The sequence below is a fragment of the Solanum verrucosum genome, unplaced genomic scaffold (genome assembly GCF_900185275.1).
Source record: "Solanum verrucosum unplaced genomic scaffold, falcon-dt-bn FXZP01000236.1, whole genome shotgun sequence".
Taxonomy (NCBI): domain Eukaryota; kingdom Viridiplantae; phylum Streptophyta; class Magnoliopsida; order Solanales; family Solanaceae; genus Solanum; species Solanum verrucosum.
In genome coordinates, this window is record NW_026020806.1 from 618522 (window position 1) to 638653 (window position 20132).

At 34.8% G+C, this 20132-nt stretch overlaps 1 protein-coding gene across 2 annotated transcripts; it reads left to right on the plus strand.

Annotated features, from left to right (window-relative positions):
* Positions 1–675: 675 nt before the first annotated feature.
* LOC125813132 (sodium/hydrogen exchanger 8) lies at positions 676–15785 on the plus strand. 2 transcript variants are annotated; one of them, XM_049492613.1, is made up of 24 exons: positions 676–926; positions 3009–3059; positions 3224–3315; positions 4794–4871; positions 4946–5103; positions 5294–5395; positions 5472–5589; positions 6350–6402; positions 6481–6546; positions 6900–6944; positions 7572–7627; positions 8699–8883; positions 8991–9038; positions 9151–9258; positions 10011–10242; positions 10559–10861; positions 11745–11842; positions 12130–12261; positions 12354–12572; positions 12656–12862; positions 13482–13749; positions 14405–14709; positions 15198–15253; positions 15284–15619. In XM_049492613.1, the coding sequence occupies exons 1-24, from the start codon at positions 722–724 to the stop codon at positions 15558–15560; spliced, it is 3462 nt and encodes a 1153-aa protein (XP_049348570.1). In that variant the 5' UTR covers positions 676–721; the 3' UTR covers positions 15561–15619. The 2 variants fall into 2 exon arrangements, with proteins under 2 accessions (XP_049348570.1, XP_049348569.1); XM_049492612.1 differs by having other exon boundaries at positions 15198–15785.
* Positions 15786–20132: the final 4347 nt, after the last annotated feature.

Genomic DNA, 20132 nt, shown 5'->3' on the forward strand with positions numbered 1-20132 from the left:
TGTCCTCCTAAATAAAATTTAATTAACATTATTCCCTTTTTAATTTATTACTTACTAGTTACTACAAAACATAACTTTATTTTCATGAAAAAAAATGAATTTTATTGACTTTGTAAATTCTGAAAAAAATATGTTATTATCTCTACAGCAACAAAGTGAAAAACTTAAATTCCTTAAAGAAAAAAGATTACTTTATCAAATTTGTGCTTAATCAATATTCCAAAAGCATTTTTAGAGGGGAAAAAGAAGAACAAACAACACAATCTCACTTTATTCGGATCCTAACTATACGTGATCATATCAATTTAGAAAATTACTTCTTATATTATTATTTTTTTTCACTAAATTTATATATTTGTTTTCTTTAGATATATATACCTCAAATATATATTTACACGAAATTAATTATAATTTATTTAAAAAATACTATGCACAAACATGATTTATATGTATCTAAAATACACTCTATTACTCAACTTTTTCCTTTCTCGCTCGTCTCTGCCGTCACAATCATAGTGATTATTACTTACTTAAAAAAATACAAAAATTGAAGGAATCATAGTACACTAGACAACCAAAAATGATAGCATCTTGTACAGTGCCAAGTTCAATTATTTCTAAATTGATATGATCACGTATAGTCAACCTTGTCCCTCATTCAAACACTCTAAAATTCATTGAATTTGCCACTGATATTCGATTATTGTTTGTGAAGCGAATAATGGAGTTGTTAGTAGAAACGAGACCGTTTAGAGTAGTAGAAGAGTCAATTTCAGCTGAAAGTTCAGGTTCAGATCCTACAAATGCTGTCATTTTTGTTGGAATCAGTTTGTTATTGGGAATTGGCTGTAGACATTTTTTGAGGGGTACTAGAGTACCTTACTCTGTTGCTTTGCTTGTTCTTGGCATTGGACTTGGGGCTTTAGGTTTGTCAACTCTTCTTTCTTTATTGTTTTCTCTCTGTTATTATTATATTATTGTGCTTGTGCTTGTGCTTGTATAGAATGGTGAAAGATTGAGTTTTTAAGACACCCTTTTAAGCTCTTGTTTGATAGTAGATTTTGGTCTTTGACAAAATTGAGTTTTTGAAGTTGTGATTTTGTTGAATTTGAAGTTTTGTGGGCGGAAGTTCGAAAAATCCAAAAAAAGGGGATAAGACTGATTTGAGCTGGTTTTTGGGAACTTGAACATATTTGAAGATTAGAGATTTAAAAAATATGATCAAATTTCATAGACGAATAGATATTTGGAAATAAATTTATAAAGCTTATGGTCAAACGCTAGCTTAGTTTCCTTGCAAAATATTATGCATAGCTTTATTATGGAGAAAGATTGAGCTTTTAAGACACCCTTTTAAGCTCTCGTTTGATTGTAGATTTTGAACTTTGAAAATTTGGGAATTTGAAGTTTTGTGAGTGGAAGTACCAAAGATCCAAAAATGGGTTGGTTTGAGCTGTTTTTTGGTAACTTGAACATATTTAAAGATCAGATTTTAAAAATATGATCAAATTTCATAGACGAATAAATATTTGAAAATAAATTAATTTATAAAGCCTATGGTCAAATGCTATCTTAGTTTCTTTACAAATATTAGTAAAGATTTAGTTTTTCATACACCCTTTTAAGCTCTCGTGTTATCACGGGTCTTAACTTGAAATTTTTGAGTTTCTGAAGTTGTGGTTTCTGGAACTTGAAGTTATGTTTGGAAAAAAATTGAAGTTTTGTGAATGGAAGTCACAAAAATCCAAAAACTGGTTGGACTTAGTTTTCCGGAACTGGAAACTATTTGAAGATCAAAATCTCATCAAGTTCATGGTCAAATAGATATTTGGAGATACATTTTCAAAATTTACTCCCAAAATCTATGGCCAAATGCTAGCTTATATCTTTACATATATTATGCACTGCTTTATTATGATTTGGTATTTGAAGGTACCACTTAGCTTCATCTTTATCCACCCTCGAGAGATTCTTCTTCTTACTCTAATTCTTCCTGTTTATTGTTGTTGTGTATTTATCTGTTTATTTTTTGTATGATCTGAGTTAATTTGGGGAATTCCTTCATGTTATGTCAAACTCAACCCCTATGATACAAACTAGTTCGGGTTGAGTATATGAGTTGTTTGTATTTGGAGGATTTAAATGGTTTCTTTGGCTATTTTTTATGTTGGCTGTCCATCTAACGCAACCCTCCTTGCAATTGGGTCCAGCTACACTTTACATATAAGTGGAGTTGTGTTGAATGTATAAACATTACCTCTTACTCTTTGAATAAAATACATAAAATGTTTCTCCATTCGTAATGGGGCCTTATCGTTATTTCCTTCTCTCTTTTACAGATGAATGAAATAAAAATCTCATTTAAAAACTTGGTTTTAGAGAGGGAACTTAGAGGATGTTTGAGTTAAGCACCTTTTTTTGTTTATTTGGGTGTTTGGTGAACACCAAACGTGCTTAGTCCAAGTGCTTTTTAGATAAAAACAAACCAAAAGCTATAAGCTGGGCAACCCCTTGTGTTTTTTTAGCTTAAAAGCTATTTTAGTTTGACCAAACATTTTACTTTTTTATCCTCTACACTTCTCTCTATCTCTCGAAAGCCCCTTCATAACAAACATCCTTAACTTTTGATTTTCCTTAGCTTCTCCTTTCATCCGCTAATTTTGCCTTCCATCTCTGCAGCTCAAGCCTACTGACTTATCTGTTCTGGGGTAAGTTTAAAATGTTAGCTTCAATTTCTAATTGCTTAACTCCGTGTTATTATTCTTTTCCTCTTTCTAGAATTTGATTTTTGGACGTCTTCTGGAGCATCTGCTACCAGCTCGAGATGGAAATGACACTTATATTATTGATCTGTCTAACATATAAAATTATGCACCTTTGCTTTAGGTGCCAATTAACTAGTGAAATAAAAAAACGTACATTTCAGAGTTGGTTGAACTACTAATCAGTCTCTCACATGATGTATTTGAATGCTGATATTGATATATACATAATAAATTACCCTGCAGAGTATGGAACACATCATGGGTTGGGAAGGATTGGCGATGGTATCCGTATCTGTAAGTTCAATTCTTTATCTTTCTTCATTAAGTATCCATTAAGTTCAAATCAAGTTTCCCTCTGTCCAATATCAACTAGAAACCCCATTCACAAGTATACCACCAGTCAATTGTTCTGCTCTCAAATGTCTGCGCGTGGTAAACCATATTTGGTATCTGCACAGGGGCAAACATTAATCCTGATCTTTTGTTGGCGGTTTTCCTTCCTGCTCTTCTTTTCGAGAGTGCTTTCTCAATGGAAATTCACCAGATAAAGGTACATTACCACTGGCCTTCCTCTTTTCTACTGCTTGTTGAATGCTAATACTATGGAGAGCTCCAAGTGATGAGTTTTCTTTCCCATGTATTCACATCTGTATGTTGTTATGCTTGTGCACTTTCAACGTCTACCTTCTTGCTTGCATTATTTGTTTCATTCATATGGTTGTTTATCACATAATTTATGCAATTCTTCTCATGTAAATGTCATGTGTTACGTCTTCTTCATTTCTTACAACCTTATATCTTGCGGATCCTTTACAGTTAGATGCTTTCATCTTTAATTGATCACCAAATATTGATCTGCTGGCACTGAGCGTTTTCTAAAAACTACAGATACAATATATTTTTGATGAGTAATAATTTTATTGAATAAAATGTAGCATTGAGGAATGCTTCATACACAGAAAAGGCTGCAATTTACAAAAATGGTTTGAATTTCCCCCTATAATTTCTGGATAGAAGGCATGAACTCAGAAAGTGTATAAATTGTATAATCCTTCAATTTGTCCAAAATGCTAGTAGCTACAAGCACCTACATTTAAGTACATGAAATGCATCCTCATTGCTGCAGTTCTTTTCTCTCGTAACACCCATAGCATACATGCTGGGGTGGTGCCACTTTCACCTAAAGGAGAGGAACATGTACCATAAATGGAGTACTAGGTGGCAATGTAGGAAGATATGCTCTATGTCTTCAGATTCACTGCACACAAGTAGCATCTATTACGTAGGATGGTTTCTCTTTTCTGGAGGTTTCCTTGTGTGAGACAGCCACTGCGTAAAGCTGCTCACATGAACCGTGCTTTTAATGGTGTGTTGATCTTCCATAGGTGCTGTCATGAGAAACTGTTCTGGCTCTCCCCTGATGAAACTAACCATTCTGTCTCTCCCCTGACGAAACTAAGGACAGACAACAAGATTTGATTGTGAAACCCCCCTTTTCACCAACTTTCCAGCACAAGCAATCTGGTTTATTAGATAAATGACTGTACTTGTCCAAGCTTCTCTATTAATTCCGTGATGCTGCCCGTCTGTCAATCTGTTAGAATTCTTTTAAGTTTTTCTTCCCATCAATTTTTGGTCATGCATTGAGCTTCTGTGTCTCCAGTATTCTGCATCATGTGGAACAAATCTTGAAATTCATCTCATAGGGGGGTGTGCCTAACCATGCATCTTGCCAGAACTGTATTTTCCTTCCGTAGCCTACGCTGGATGCTGTAACCAAAAAGAGAGTTCTTCCGAAAGCACTCTCTTATGTATTTCCATAAGCAAACTCCAGAAGAAGAGGTGGCTGAGTTAGAACACTAGCGGGAGGAGCTCCCAGTTACTAATTATATTATGGCATTTGGCTTTACACAATTTGCCTTCTGCAACAGTATCTTTCTATTCTTTTTACATCCTATGATTCATTGAATTTGTCAAGATGGATTTTACCTCTATTAGTTAACTAAACCAGTTATTCTCCTAATGCAGAGGTGTGCAGTACAGATGCTTTTACTTGCTGGGCCTGGCGTGCTTATTTCCACTTTTTTTCTTGGAGCTGCCCTCAAGGTAAGCTGAATTCGATTTTCTAAGAGTTTGATAGTTTCTTTGACGGAGGCATCTGAAATTAGTGACAAATGTAGATTGTTTTTCCTTATAACTGGAGCTGGTCAACATCATTGTTGCTTGGTGGACTTCTAAGCGCTACTGATCCTGTGGCTGTTGTAGCCCTTCTGAAGGAACTTGGTGCCAGCAAGAAATTGAGTACCATAATTGAAGGAGAATCCTTGATGAATGATGGGTAATTTTCTCCTAGTAGAAATATGTTGCTTAGGTGAAGAGATGGGAATTTGTGTAATTTCCATAGTGGGATGAGAGGGGATAAGTGGAATTTCATGAATTATATCCTCTTTCCTTCCCTTTAACTTAGAGAGTTTTTCCAATAATATTTTGCTTATTCATCATCGCCATAACCCCTCTTTTTTCTTCAGGACGGCAATTGTTGTCTATCAGCTACTTTTAAGGATGGTAACTGGTTGGACCTTTAACTGGGGAGCTGTCATCAAATTCCTACTACAAGTTTCCCTTGGGGCGTATGTATATTTGCATTTTATATTTGGTTATCTGCTCGTGGGAAGTTGGCTGATAAGTTCTGTTTCTATTGTCCAGAGTCGGCTTTGGTATTGCTTTTGGAATAGCTTCTGTTTTATGGCTGGGATTCATTTTCAATGACACAGTGATTGAGATCAGCCTGACTCTTGCCGTGAGCTATGTTGCTTACTTCACAGTATGTACCCTTCCAATCTTGCATGCTTAAAAAGCTTTGTCCGCCATTTATTTATATTGGGATGGGAAACCTTACTGCTATCTACTCTTTGAATTTAATAGAAATGGATACTGTGTCTAACTCAACCCCAAAAGGAGGACTCTACAAGACCATATATGGAAACCACAACCCATTCGTTCAATCAATGTGTGACTTAACCACAGGAGAGATATCTTGGAATAAACAATATCCTGGAAAGGTGTATGACTATTAAATTCATCATCATATGTGACCATCTTTGTGAAGGAAATAGACAAGGAAAATTAAGTACATCAAAATTATCAGTAAATTAAACAAAAATAACTAAAGTGGATTCCAAGCAATGGCTTTCTCTGAAAATGTATCCGGCATGATAATTCTTGCTGCAAAGAAATTATGCATCCTTGTTTGTGAAGTTATTGAGAATTAGAAGAAAATGGGTCGAAATGGAGCAAAATGCATAGTGGTGATTCATATAGTTGGTACCAATTAGCTTAGGATGGAAGGATAGATGTTGTTGTTGCAATTTATGTAACATAACTTAACTGAACATGTAATTTAAATGCCAAATTTTATATTAATAGCGGAAATAAAATAGCAGTTACAAAGTTAATTATATCAATTTTACTTAGCCAGATGCAAGTCCAGTTCGAGTTTTTGCAATTTATCAACTGTGCATTCTAATCATGTGGAAAAAAAGGAAAAAAACAAAGTCTAATGACTGCTTCCAACAATGAAACAGGCACAACAAGGGGCTGATGTCTCTGGTGTCTTGACTGTGATGACTTTAGGGATGTAAGTGTTAGAGTTGATCTTTTGATACTCTTTCTACAGCTGGAGAATAACTTATTTTCATATGCCATGCACTAACAGGTTCTACTCAGCTGTAGCTAAAACTGCTTTCAAAGGCAAGAGTCATCAAAGCTTGCATCACTTCTGGTAAATTTTACTAACCTTCTTACAAACATTGTAATTGAACAACAGATATGAAGACTTGCTTTATGGCACTAGACCTTATGATATACTTATTCTTCTCATCTTGTTTTGAGTTGAGCACTTCATTACTCCAGAAAATTTTTGTGCAATACCATTTTGAATATCTAATCTGGAATTGGGTAACATTATCTACAACATTGCATTATATATCTGGTGTAAGATTTATGTCTTACCTTCTGACATCACTACCCGCATGATTGAGCATCTGTAAGATGATAGCATGACATGTTCTTTTTATTTATGTGTGCAACAGCTTTTGATTTTGGATTTTAATACAAATCTCACCTTTGTTTCAGGGAAATGGTTTCCTATATTGCAAATACATTAATTTTTATCTTAAGGTAAGTATGTATTTAGCTTTTTTTTTAATCAACTATGTTGATTTAGTTGTTATTAACAATAGTTATTAGCATTGATACTTTTGGAGGTCTTTTGATGGCTATGTTGCTTAGGAGAATTTAGGCTGCTAGCACCAAATGTTACTTCATTTTAAGTCTTTTTTTGATCAGGTAAACAATTATTGTAAAATTAGGTCTTGAGCCTAACTCACACCCCAAAAGCTAGCTCAAAGGGAGGATGATTGTCTAAGCCTTATAAGGAGACCACACATCTCATTAACCAACAATGTGGGACTTTTTTCGTTCTTCAGCACCCCACCTCACGCCTAGGGCTGGACATTTGGTGTGTGGGCAACTTTTTGGTGGACTTGTATAAAACTGATTTTGTGTTGCACTGGGGAGGCACTCCCTTGGTTCCGCTGTTTGAGGACTTTCATCCTTGACCATCCAAAAAATTAGAAGTACTATTGAGGAGGATTAAGCTTTGGTGGAAGTTATTTTAGGCGCTTGTGTACATCAAAAACCCAGTTGACTATAGTTTTTATTGGAGTAGAACTAATTCTTGTTCTTATAAATTTATCCCGTGAAACAGAAAACCTAATTGCTCATTTTGGTTATCTTTTTCTGCAGTGGAGTCGTCATAGCTGAAGGAATTCTTGGTGGTGACAATATTTTCAAAATCTACGGTACTTCTGCTGTAATGACATTTGACTTATGAAGACAGAAGTAACATTTACCTTACTACAACCAAACCCTATTTGTGTTCTTTCTTGTGTTACGTGTAATATCTATTTATTTTCTGTAGATTTTCCCTGCAAGTGATATTTATCAAAATGAATTTGGTACTGATGGCCTTTAACAGATCTCATATACTACTTGAAGTGTCTTCCGACTAAGAGTCAACTGACATTAAATAAGTGAAGGAGCTGTCCATGCTACTTGTGAGAAATATAACACGGGAAAGAGTTTATGTGAATGTGTGTAAACAATTGTTTCATATTGAGCCTTATTTTTATCCATACTTCACAATTCACATATAGTATATAATACAGATTTTCCAGTATGGGACACTAAGTCTAATATATACATTAACTATCTGTACTTCTCCTCAAGCCGGTGCATATCAGTCGCATGTACCAAACATATTACAGATGTAACTAATGCGAAGACCAGTGAGTGACTTTGTGAAAATATTTGCAAGCTGGTCATTTGATTTCACAAATTTGTTAACAATATCTCCTGATAGTATCTATTCTCTGATGAAGTGATAATCAATATCTATGTGTTTAGTCATTTGATAGAACAGTAGATGTGATGCAATATGAAGGGCCGCTTGATTATCACACACAAGTTCCATCTGAACAATTTCTCCAAATTGCAATTCTGTAAGCAATTGTATAATCTAAACTAGCTCCAAGTTGCTATAATCATTGCTCGATCTTCTGCTACTGCACTAGATTGAGCAACCGCATTCTGTTTCTACTCTTCCAAAACACCAAATTACTTCCTGCTAAAACACAATATCCAGCCAGAAAAAAGAAACACCATGATTGGATTTTATATTTTTACTTTGCCTTATTTTTGTAGTTTGTGCTTTTCTCTTTTGGCCTCTCTATTTACACAAGTATTATGATTGTTTATATGTATGTGGGGACGGCTAGTTTCTGTTCTATTTCAAATGATAGTCTTTTACACTCGGTTAAACTTTCATTCTAGTTAAACTACATCTTTGTTTAATGCTTTTTAATGTATTTCAGATAATTCGTGGGGCTACCTCATCCTTCTTTATGTGCTTATCCTTGTCTCGCGGGTCGTTGTAGTTGGTGTATTGTATCCATTTTTACGATACTTTGGCTATGGTTTGGACTTGAAAGAAGCTTTTATTCTTGTCTGGGGTGGCCTTCGAGGTGCTGTAGCGTTGTCTCTTTCATTGTCAGTCAAGGTAACTATGTGCGGATGCTCTCTCCAAGCCCTCTCATTCCTTCTGCAAAAAATTCTTACCTAAGTGTGCCTTTGTTTCTAAAACTATTCCTTCCTGGCTGTTTTCAGCGTTCCAGTGATGGCTCTCAATACATCAGTCCTGATACTGGAACTCTGGTAAGTAAAAGAAAAGAAGTGTTAATGGGAAATCCAACAAGTTTGAAGTTTTCTATATTTAATTATCTTTTAGCTATATCTTTCTAGTCATACAGGCCTTCTTCTGTTGCAGTTCGTTTTCTTGACTGGTGGGGTTGTATTTTTGACGCTCATCATCAACGGTTCAACCACACAGTTTGCTTTGCATTATCTGGGAATGGATAAGCTATCAGCAGCAAAGGTAGAGTTGATTTCGACGTGGTACTATTTTGTCCTTGTTGGAGCTTTAGAGGTGGAAAAATGGTTTTTTTCCCAGTGGATTTTGATTTCTTTAAGGGGGGTGTTAATGGAGTAAATGGTATCCAACCCATTTTTCAACTACGTAAAATGGGTGACATGTGGAATGAATAACTATTCATCTAACCTCATTTATGCTAGCTCATCTATCATCAGTTCACCAAATTTGCTGCCTAAACTGTTTCAATATGTGGTTTGTCATTGATCGCAATCAAATTTGTCAGCCCCTCAGAAATCGGAATATGCCCTGCATAGCAGAATTTATATCTTCCATGGACCGACTGCTTTTCTCTAACTGACCTAAAAAAACACTACATGATATTGAATTTAAGCAAAATACGAGAAGAAATCACTTTACCTCCTTATCATAAAAAGAAAAGGATATTACCTTGACATGTCAGAACTGTTCAAAGACCAAATCCTATGATGACAAGATGAGCAAAGATGGGTTGAGTAGTAGAATCCAAAAAGATGGAAAACCTCTGCCTCTGTCACTTGTATTCCGGGAAAAAAGAAATGCCATGATAAGGAAAGAAAGTAGTTTAATTAGTCAATAATTTTTTAAAATAAAACACTAACCTTTCATGTTGAACAGTAGATGCTTAGGTAAGCAAGTAAAGTCCAGTTACTTGCAGTTTTATATTTTTTAATCTTCATCTATAGATTCTTTTTATAACGTAGTTTATCTCATTGCAGAAGCGCATGTTGAACTACACAAAATATGAGATGTTGAATAAAGCTCTGGAAGCATTTGGTGATCTTGGAGATGATGAGGAACTAGGACCTGCTGACTGGCCAACTGTTAAAAGATATATTACTAGCCTAAATGATGTGGAGGGTGAACCAGTGCATCCTCATACTTCATCTGAAAATGATGATAATGTGGACCATATGCATTTAGAAGATATTCGGATTCGCCTGCTAAATGGTGAGAACATTACATTCTCAATTTAAAGTACATCTTGTTTGTGATCTGCTTTGTAACTTCTGGGTCATTTTCCTCGATAATTGTGTGCTTCACAGCCTGTTCCACTTATGTAATCGATCTTATGACCACTAACACACCAAATTACCTCCCATCAGTACAGTGTATATGGAGTAGAACGTCAATCAGAAGGTGACTCTATGCAGTGTTCATCTGTACAGTAGAAACCTTTTATTTTGACTATCCTAGTGAAAATCCTAGCTTTTCCATTCATCGTGATATTCAAATTTGATTGCTAAAAGAGAAATCATGTTTCCAGGTGTTCAAGCAGCATACTGGGAAATGCTCAATGAGGGCAGGATCCCACAAACTATAGCAAATCTTCTAATGCAATCTGTGGAGGAAGCAATTGACGTAGTATCGCATGAGTCCTTATGTGATTGGAAGGGTTTAAAATCTTATGTTAATATCCCAAATTATTACAAGTTTCTTCAAACAAGTTTTGTCCACCGGAAGCTTATTACATATTTCACTGTTGAGAGGTTAGAGTCTGCATGCTATATCTGTGCTGGATTTCTCCGGGCGCATAGAACTGCACGACAGCAACTAAATGAATTTATCGGTAAGTAACTAGTAATGATTTCTATATAACATCTTTTTGGCACATCCTTTCCAGCGTGTTATGATTCTTTTCAATTATGTTCGACTTTCCCTGCTCATCTTCGGTTGGACCATTTCTTTCTGCCTACAAATCATCAGTGGCAAAGGTTGAATGCTGAGACATTCTGGCTTAAGATAACAAAGCCTTTTCCATTGACCAAAAAGTCTTTTTGCATTTGAAGATTAGATAGTCATCTTGAGTAGTCTAAGGACATCAATTCTTATGGTGGCTTTTCTAACCTTTTTTTTGTCGATGAAGACAACTGATTAGGCCTTTTATATGAGATTTCTCAATTGTTCAGTTTGCTCGATAAACAATAATCTGAGGATTGACTTCTTTAGATTGCAACTTCCTACAATTGTGTTGAAGTTGAACTATTGCATTCAAGTAACATATTCTTCTATATTTTAAGTCGAGGTACGGTCTATAAGGCATTAGGTGAAGATAGTACTAAGAAATGTTGAAAACTATAGATATCTGGCATGATAGGAGTGAAAAAGGTTCCATCAGGTGGTATCCTTAAGTTTATCTTTATGCTGTTGGTACTAATGACTGATAAAGGTTGCACATTGGGTTAAACATCTACTATTGATACATTTTTTTCTCCTCCGTGTTCTCTTCCCGGAGAAAGGGAGAAAAGGAAAATATTTTACCAAGAATCTTTTTTGATGCTCCCTAGTGAATGCCTCAATTTAGCATCACTTTCGTGGCTTTATTCTTTTTATATCTCTTTATGAGGAAGCTTTCTCAGCAGTGAAATCCTTACAGCAGAGAGAAAAAATAAAGAAAAAGAATGATATCTAATGGCGTTGGAAGTTTCTTATGCAAGCAATGATGATTTCAGGTGAGAGTGAAATTGCTTCCCTTGTTATCAAGGAAAGTGAGGAAGAAGGAGAGGATGCACGGAAGTTTCTGGAAGAAGTCCGTGTCTCATTTCCTCAGGTATACAAAGACAAATCTCTCTCAATGAGCTCAATATTTCCTGTTAGACTCGAACATATTGAATAAAAATACTAGAGGATGCAGCCTGGTAGTACAAGAAATTTTATGCTACCTGCATTTGTTTGCCAGATTACTGCATGCTTGAATCATGGTCTTACACATATATTTTGAAATCAAGAATACAGCTGTCTGGTTTCTGCAACGCATAAATGAACTTTATGTGTTGACACTATCCAGTCTACTTCTTGAGTAATTTTACTTGATTCTAAAAGAAAGTACATACTCAGGTTCTCCGAGTTGTGAAAACCAGACAAGTTACTTATGCGGTGTTGAATCACTTGATTGATTATGTCCATAATCTTGAGAAGATTGGTATATTGGAGGAAAAAGAGATGACACATCTTCACGATGCTGTTCAGGTGAGCATTTCCTTCTCATCTGCTAGTCCAATTTCATTGCTTTTGTCTTACATATGATTCATTCTTGATATTTTTTGATGTATTTTGTGCAGACTGATTTGAAAAAGCTTGTAAGAAATCCACCTCTGGTTAAATTTCCGAAGATTCGTGATTTGATTAGTGTCAATCCTTTGTTGGGAGCTCTACCTCCTATGGTGCGTGAGACACTAATTGGTTCAACCAAGGAGATAATGAAGTTACGCGGTGCGACCCTCTATGAAGAGGGATCAAAGGCAACTAGAATTTGGCTTATTTCAAATGGTGTAGTGAAGGTAATTAGTAATGTAATGGTTATTACAATAATAACCTTTTTGCCAAAAACATCTTTCTGAAAATATGATATTGTGTTTGATAGTGGTCAAGTAAGAGCACGAGTAATATGCATCTACTGCATCCAACTTTTTCACATGGGAGTACTCTAGGTTTATATGAAGTGCTTGTGGGAAAGCCTTACATCTGTGACATTATAACGGATTCCGTGGCTCTCTGCTTTTCTGTTGATAGTGAGAAGATACTTACTGCTCTCAGATCTGATCCAGCTGTAGAAGATTTCTTTTGGCAGGTATTTTGAATGATTATCATTTTCAACTTTTTTTTTAGCTTCCATACATATATGCTGAAGCTTAACACATCTTTCTCGTCATTATCAGTATGGTGAAAAATAGCAGAGTTCTTCAACTACTGAAAGAGTAAACTGAGTTAAGACAAGAGAGGAGATTTCGGGTCCCTAACATTAACATTCTTACCATACTGCAAGTTTTCAAAAAAAAAAAAAAAAACATTCTTACCATATTGCATGGTTCTTCCGCTTTCTTTTAACACAAAAGAAAAGTAAGAACTCAAGTACATCTCAGCAAGGAAGGATTTAATTATACTAAGGACTAGAATTGCTCTGATTGAGTGATACTGTTTCAGAAAAGTTGCCCTTTTTTGCTTACCTATCAAAAGAAAATTATATCACCTTGAATGATCTTCAATGATACTCGAAGGCTCTGTTGCTCCCTGTCGCTACAAAAGCATGTCATTAAGGGTAAAATAAGAAAATTAAAGTTAAATTGCTTCCCAATATAGAAAGATCCCATCTAAGGGAAGAGTGCCACATTAAATGGAATAGAGGGAGTAACTAGAATTTAAGGTTTTTTTGAAGCAGTGACTCACTCAGGTTATCTTGGTGTCTGCAGGAAAGTGCACTTGTGCTTGCTAAAGTCTTGCTTCCTCAAATGTTTGAAACGACAACAATGCAAGATATGAGAACTCTGGTTGCAGAAAGGTCAACTATGAGCGTATACATAAGAGGGGAAAGTTTTGAATTGCCTCACCATTCCATTGGTTTTCTGTTGGAGGGATTTGTTAAATCTCATGGTTCAAATGAAGGGCTTCTTTCAGCTCCTGCACCGTTACTGCCTTTGGCATTGGAAGAACAAAGCTTCCACAACACAGAAGCATCAGGTTGCTGCTCACCCCTTTAGCTGCAGTTTGTCAGTATCCCACTCTTTGTAATTAGGGGACAGCTTAAATCTTGGTTATACTCTGTGTTATCAAAAGCGAAAAGCGCAAAAAAGCTCTAAAGTCTGTTGGCGCTTAAGGTGCAAATAGAGAAAGAATACAAATATATATATGTTAGTCCAAGATTAATAATTACAAGTACAAACAACAAATATATGGACAGGAAATTGAAAAAAGATAATGGTGAAGTGAAATATCAATTGTGCAGTGTTGCTTGCCTCTTCAGGAAATGCTCATTGGCAAGGAAAAGTATGTCTTAAGGCCTTGATGACAATACTAACAGCGCACGTTAAGCGAGGAAAAACACTCTAACATGTTTGAGCCTCGCTTCAGGGCTTGAGTGCGCCTTTGACAACACTGTTTATACTTACCTCCCATATGGTCTTTGATTAGAAACTTACATGACTGTTAAAAACAATTTTTTTGTGGTACGCTGACAATTTTATTCTCTCTTAAGGTTGGCATATATGCAATTAATATTTTTTGCTTCAGAAATTGATGGTACTTGCAACTTTGATTATTTGCATAAATCCTCTCTGATTCATAACCTCATCTCAGATAATTCTGATTAATTTGTCTTTTTGTGGTTCAAAATTAGGTGTCCATGCAGCTAGTTTTTCTCATCAACCTTGTCAGTATCAAGTTGAGACAAGGGCAAGGGTGATTATGTTTGATATTGCGGGATTTCTATCAGGCAGGGGTCTCCAGAGAAGATCGTCTTCCCTATTATCGCATTCAATTGATCATCCCTCAAGGTCTTTTAGTAGAGAGCTTGGTGGTTTAATGAGCTGGCCAGAAAATACTTACAAGGCTATGCAACATAGACAGGATGTGGAACAAACTGGTCAACAGGAAACGAATATGTCTACCCGCGCAATGCAGCTAAACATCTTTGGAAGCATGGTTAGTAGTGTAACTTAATTTATTTCACAATTTCTTTAGCCCATAACAAAGTTTACTTAAATGTTAGGCTTTGGGGAATGGAGCAACTGCTCAAAACAGTGTGTCGATTAGGCCAGAATTCTATTTACTGTTTGACGGAGCATGCCATGTCCTTGTACTTTTGTTGGTTTTGGAACTGACGAGTTTGTGTTTGATAGACCACATTTTTGACAACATAAATATAAAATGTTCATCTATAGTTGAAGTGTCAAAATGAAAACTCCTGCCAAGTTTAAGGGTTCGTCTATGTGTTTGGTCATTATGATTTCTCCTACTCACACACCTCTATCCCATTCCTCCACCCACCCCTTCCCAACCCTCGGGGTTGCAACCAACAATATGGGCTTGAAGAGAATCTTCTTGTCTTATTCATCATCGAGTTGCATTCAGTTGAAATCGCCAGTTTTCAATATTGGCTTCTAAGATTACTTGCTCTTTTTGGTTATTAGATAAGCAAAACAAGAAGACGTCCGAGAAGTTTTCCTGGAATTAGTGCAGCCAAAACCTCTCACAGTCGGGGTTATCAAAAAATAACCTCTCACAGTCAGTCATATCCAGAAGTTCGATCAGATCACGCACAAACACTTGTTTCTGTTCGATCTGAAGGCTCTACCACATTGCAAAAGAAGGCTCAAGTGCAAGGAGAGAATAAAGATATGAGTATACAACTTCCAAGCGCACCAATTGAAGAAAGTGACAGAAGAGAGTACTCGAGTGATGATTCTGGTGGCGAGGATGAGCATCTCATCAGAATTGATTCGGGAAGACCAAGCTTTCCTCAATGGATCACAGAGGAAGATAAAACATCATAGGCAGACTGAGCCTTTCCACACTGTGATTATGTGAATACTACTAAGAACATCGATTTATGTTTGAATAACGCGATGGAGTAGCATGAGAAATTTTACCATATTGTTCTACAACAAGTTCATCTGAATAATGTATCTGTCTTAGTATGCGTGAAAAAAGAAGTGCTACTTTGTATTGAGGAAGTTATAAACTCATTTATATATGATGGTTTCAATTTTTTGTTGTAACTGGTTTGTTTCCAGAAAAGCTCTTCTTTATAGATGTCCAAAATGTATAATGTACAATTTTTCTTTGAAAAAAAGGCAACATTGATCCTGTTTAATAAGATTCATAGCTTTTTATAGTGACTAAAAGTTGTTATCTCCTAATTTCTGAACAGCTACTCAAGTATATAATTGTCTTGTTTTGTTGAATTATAGTGTTATATACCGTAGTAAAGAAGTCATGTGGAAAAACACTGAAAAAGAGAACAGTAGTAAACAACAAATAATACGATAACTGAAGCAATGAAAACATGTCATACTAAGATGGAAGAAGAAGATAGTAGGAGAGTAATAATAATATAATAGCGATAAGGGAATTAGACAACACTCAACTATCTAATTATTTATTAACCTTTTACTTTAATCCTCAATCTTTATATTTTCCTATTTAGTGTTTTATCCTCATTCCTCGATAAGTTATAGATATGTCGTACCCTGTCTAATCATCTCTCCCCAAAACTTCTTCTGCCTACATCTATCACTCCTCCTGATACAAGCACCCTAAGATCCAAGTCTCGGGACAAGATATTTGACCATGACTTGAGACCAAATCCCGATCCGACACGAGATTCAAGATCTAATCGGGACCTTCGACCCTTGACCCGAGGATCGAGATCTCACCCTAACCTAACACCTGAGCACAATTGAGACCCGACCACGACTTAGAATTTGTGCCCGATTAGAAATCTAAGCTCTACCTCAAACCTGATCAGGGACCCGACCCTAACCCGATATCCAAAGTCTGACCTTGATTTGAGACCCGAAATCTAACCTCAACCTTGACATGAGATTCAAGTTGAACTTGATATCTAAGCTTGACCCAATACCCAACCCTGACACGAGATGCGAGTCTGACTCAATACCTAAACTTGACTCGGATTTTGGGACCTGATTCTGACTCGAGACCCAAATTTATCTCGAAACCTAATTTGATCCGAGAGTTTATTCGATACGTGAGATTTGAATCCCGACTAAATAATCGTTTGATTTTCAGTATGATATAGACAAAAGATATTTCATGAATTAATATAAATTAAAATATCTTCAAAATTAATGAAATAGCTAATCCTATCATTTTAATACGAAATGTATTTCAGACCTAATTACACTTAATATATGGATAGCCCTACCCAAAGTTTTACCGAGGTGGTTGATCTTGACTTCATCTCGACTTATTCTTCCCAAAAATTAAACAAAGCACAAGAAGACTCATTCAGAGACTCAAAAAAAAAAAAACAAAAAAAAAGTACAAAAACTCAGAATTTAGTCGTTTTGATTTTTCGCGCTCGAAACTCTTCACGCGGCTTACGCGTTAGCTCCACTTCCATTTCGTTTATATATAACTGAATTTTATGTCAGTTATTAAACACACAAATATTCTCACCTCGAGTTAATTAAAAATTCAAGTATTCGGTTAATTTTTAGTTACACGGACGTTAATTAATGGCAGTTACCGACGAACTCCGGCACCAGCAAACGAAATGTGGCGCCGGGACGGCGCCGCGTTGGATACCGGAAAGGGGACAGGTTGTGAAGAATGCGATTAAGAAAATTTTCTCTTGCTTCTCAGGTCAACAACGACGTCGTTCCAGACATTCTAATTCCTCTGTTTTTGCTTCTTCTGATTATTATCAATGATTTATAATATTGGAGAAACATATTTAGAATTTGAAATTTATTTGACGAGCAATGATTATATAGCTAGGATTGATAATTTATAGGGGTTTTGCGAGTTAATTTATAATAATAATTGAGTTGAGGGTGAAACATTTATTGTTAATTGATATTGGGGGATTAAACCAATATAACTATTGAATTCGAGTAAGCCCTTGACAACTTGTTTGAATGGTTGTTATAATCATTTTATAATGTATAATAGTATATATTGAAGTTTTGATCAAATTTGGATCATGCATTTTGAAAATGACGATCTTAATAGAATTTTATTTATATCTAAGAATTGAATTCGAGACTTTAATTAAGAGTGGAACAGTTCGACAACTCATTACTGATGAAACATAGGTAATGCTGCTACTACATCGAATCGTCTGGGACATAGGATGAAAGATTTATCATTACAGAATGATAAAATTTAACCATATAATATCATATAATTTTAATAGTTATCAAAATAAATAGTATTCAAAATAGCAATCTCTATATTCCTTCAACTTAAATTACTAAAAAAGAAAAAAAAAATGGACACCAAAATAGACTAACTTAATATAATTACATTACAACTTCCTTTATTAGATAATACTTTCAAGTACATAAAGTATCAGTAAATAAAATAACAACCAAAATAATTAAATAACGTAATAATGCATTCGCCTATGTGGTCTCATGCATAGTCAAAAGTTATATACGGTTGAAATTCAAGTATTTATGTTTGAAGTTCAGATAAAAATGACTAAATTTTAGACGTGCACAATTTCAGGTAAAAAAAAATAAAAATTCTAAACTTCAAGCAAAAATAGTTGAAGTTTAGACAAAATAATATTAGTCATATATAGTTAAAGTTCGGGCAAAAATAACTAAATTTAAACCATATGAAAGTTGGATTTAATTTGTCAAATCTAAAGGTATTGAATATTTGTGCACTTTCAACCAATTTGTTTGGGCCTAGAAATATATTGGGCTCAACACTGACGAATCGATATATACATTAATTTGTTAGTAGCGTGCTTGTATCATCCATTAGTATAATGCTTGAGTTGAGATGATTTGTGAAAAGGTGAGTGACTTCTGTGGCGGACAAGATTTGATGAGAAAAGTGAGGATCACATAGTTTGGATATGTAAAAAGGAGGTGTATAGATGTGTCAGTTAGGGAGGTGTGAGAGGTTGGTTGTAGCAATAGTTATGAGAGGTAGAGATAGACCTACAAAATTAAGGGAGATGATTTAATAGGACACACACCGCTTCAGTTACTAAGTACAAGTCCTTAGATAGAAAGGTATAACGACTATCAAAAATTAGTATAAATGGTTAGTAGGTAACCGAGTATGGTTGATCCTTAGGTGGGAGAGCTAAGCATGAAGGTTTCCCGATACCCTTTTCTTCTTAGTAATAGTTGTATTTAGTATCACGTAGTTTCTTATTCTTATATGTGTTTCTACTATCTGTTGTTTCATTTTATTTTATATCTTGATATTTTATTGTCCTTTTTTCTTCTGACAATCCTTCTATATATATGAATAACTTTCTTTTAAAGCCGAGGATCTACTGAAAACAACCTATATACTCCACGATGTAAGCTAAGATTTGCGTATATCTCACCATCTCTAAACCACACTTGTGGAATTACACCGAATATATATTTGGATATGTTGTTATATTCCCATCCAAACCCATTTCATGGGAGTTGATATCATAATGACGTGAGAACTGCATTCTTTTGACGTCATCAATAATTTTTTAATAGAAAGATTAAAAGTTAATGAAATCCCAAGGACACAAATCACAATATAAAAGTGTATATTTTTATTGTATATTATATACCTGAAAGAGAATCTAATTCTCTATTCATTTGGGATTTGAGAAAAAGTAAAAGGTAGAGGGATAATATTCTCACATATATCTAGGTTTATTATCTCTTCCTTCTTTTTTTTTTCCTCTTTGCTTTAATAACAATCTTTCTTTTTCTTTCTCTTTTGGCTACTTGTCTTTTCCTTTATTTTCTTTCTCTAAATTAATTCAAGTAATAAAAAGGAACTCTAGTACTTGAATTCCAAAGTATTTTCCTACTTTCATTGTATTTGTGTGAATATCGAAATATTACACTTTGTATTTTTTCTGCTCTCTCCATCTCATATTAATTATGATATTCAGGTCAGGTGCTCCTGGAACAAGGCATATATTAAATCTTTTTTAAAAAACAAGTAAAAGTGAAAGGAAAGGATTTTAAGTGTATTATTTTGTAAAATAAATAAGTGGATTAATTAAACTTTTTACACTTGTATTAATTCTTAGAGAGAGAAAAAAGAAGAAAAATAATATTCTATGGAATTACATAAAATTTGGAGATCTGACCTCCTGACTTATAATTTCTTTATTGAAGTGAGGAACTATACTTTTAATGGAAAGTCAAATCAACAACTCTGTTTAAGGCTGAGCAATAATCTCAAAAAGTCATTAGCTCATTTCAGAAATAAATCTAAAAGGTAAAATTGAATATGATATTCCAATAATAATAATAATAATAATAATAATAATATAATAATAATAAATAATAATAATAATAATAATAATAATAATAATAATAATATTCAGTGTAATTTTATATGTGAGAATGGAGGAAGATAGTCTTGAG

Coding starts and splice junctions, on each gene's coding strand:
- LOC125813132 (XM_049492612.1), top strand. CDS start 722: ATGGAGTTGTTAGTAGAAACGAGACCGTTTAGAGTAGTAGAAGAGTCA. Junction 927..3,008: donor CATTGGACTTGGGGCTTTAG/GTTTGTCAACTC, acceptor ATTACCCTGCAG/AGTATGGAACACATCATGGG. Junction 7,628..8,698: donor CAATATTTTCAAAATCTACG/GTACTTCTGCTG, acceptor AATGTATTTCAG/ATAATTCGTGGGGCTACCTC.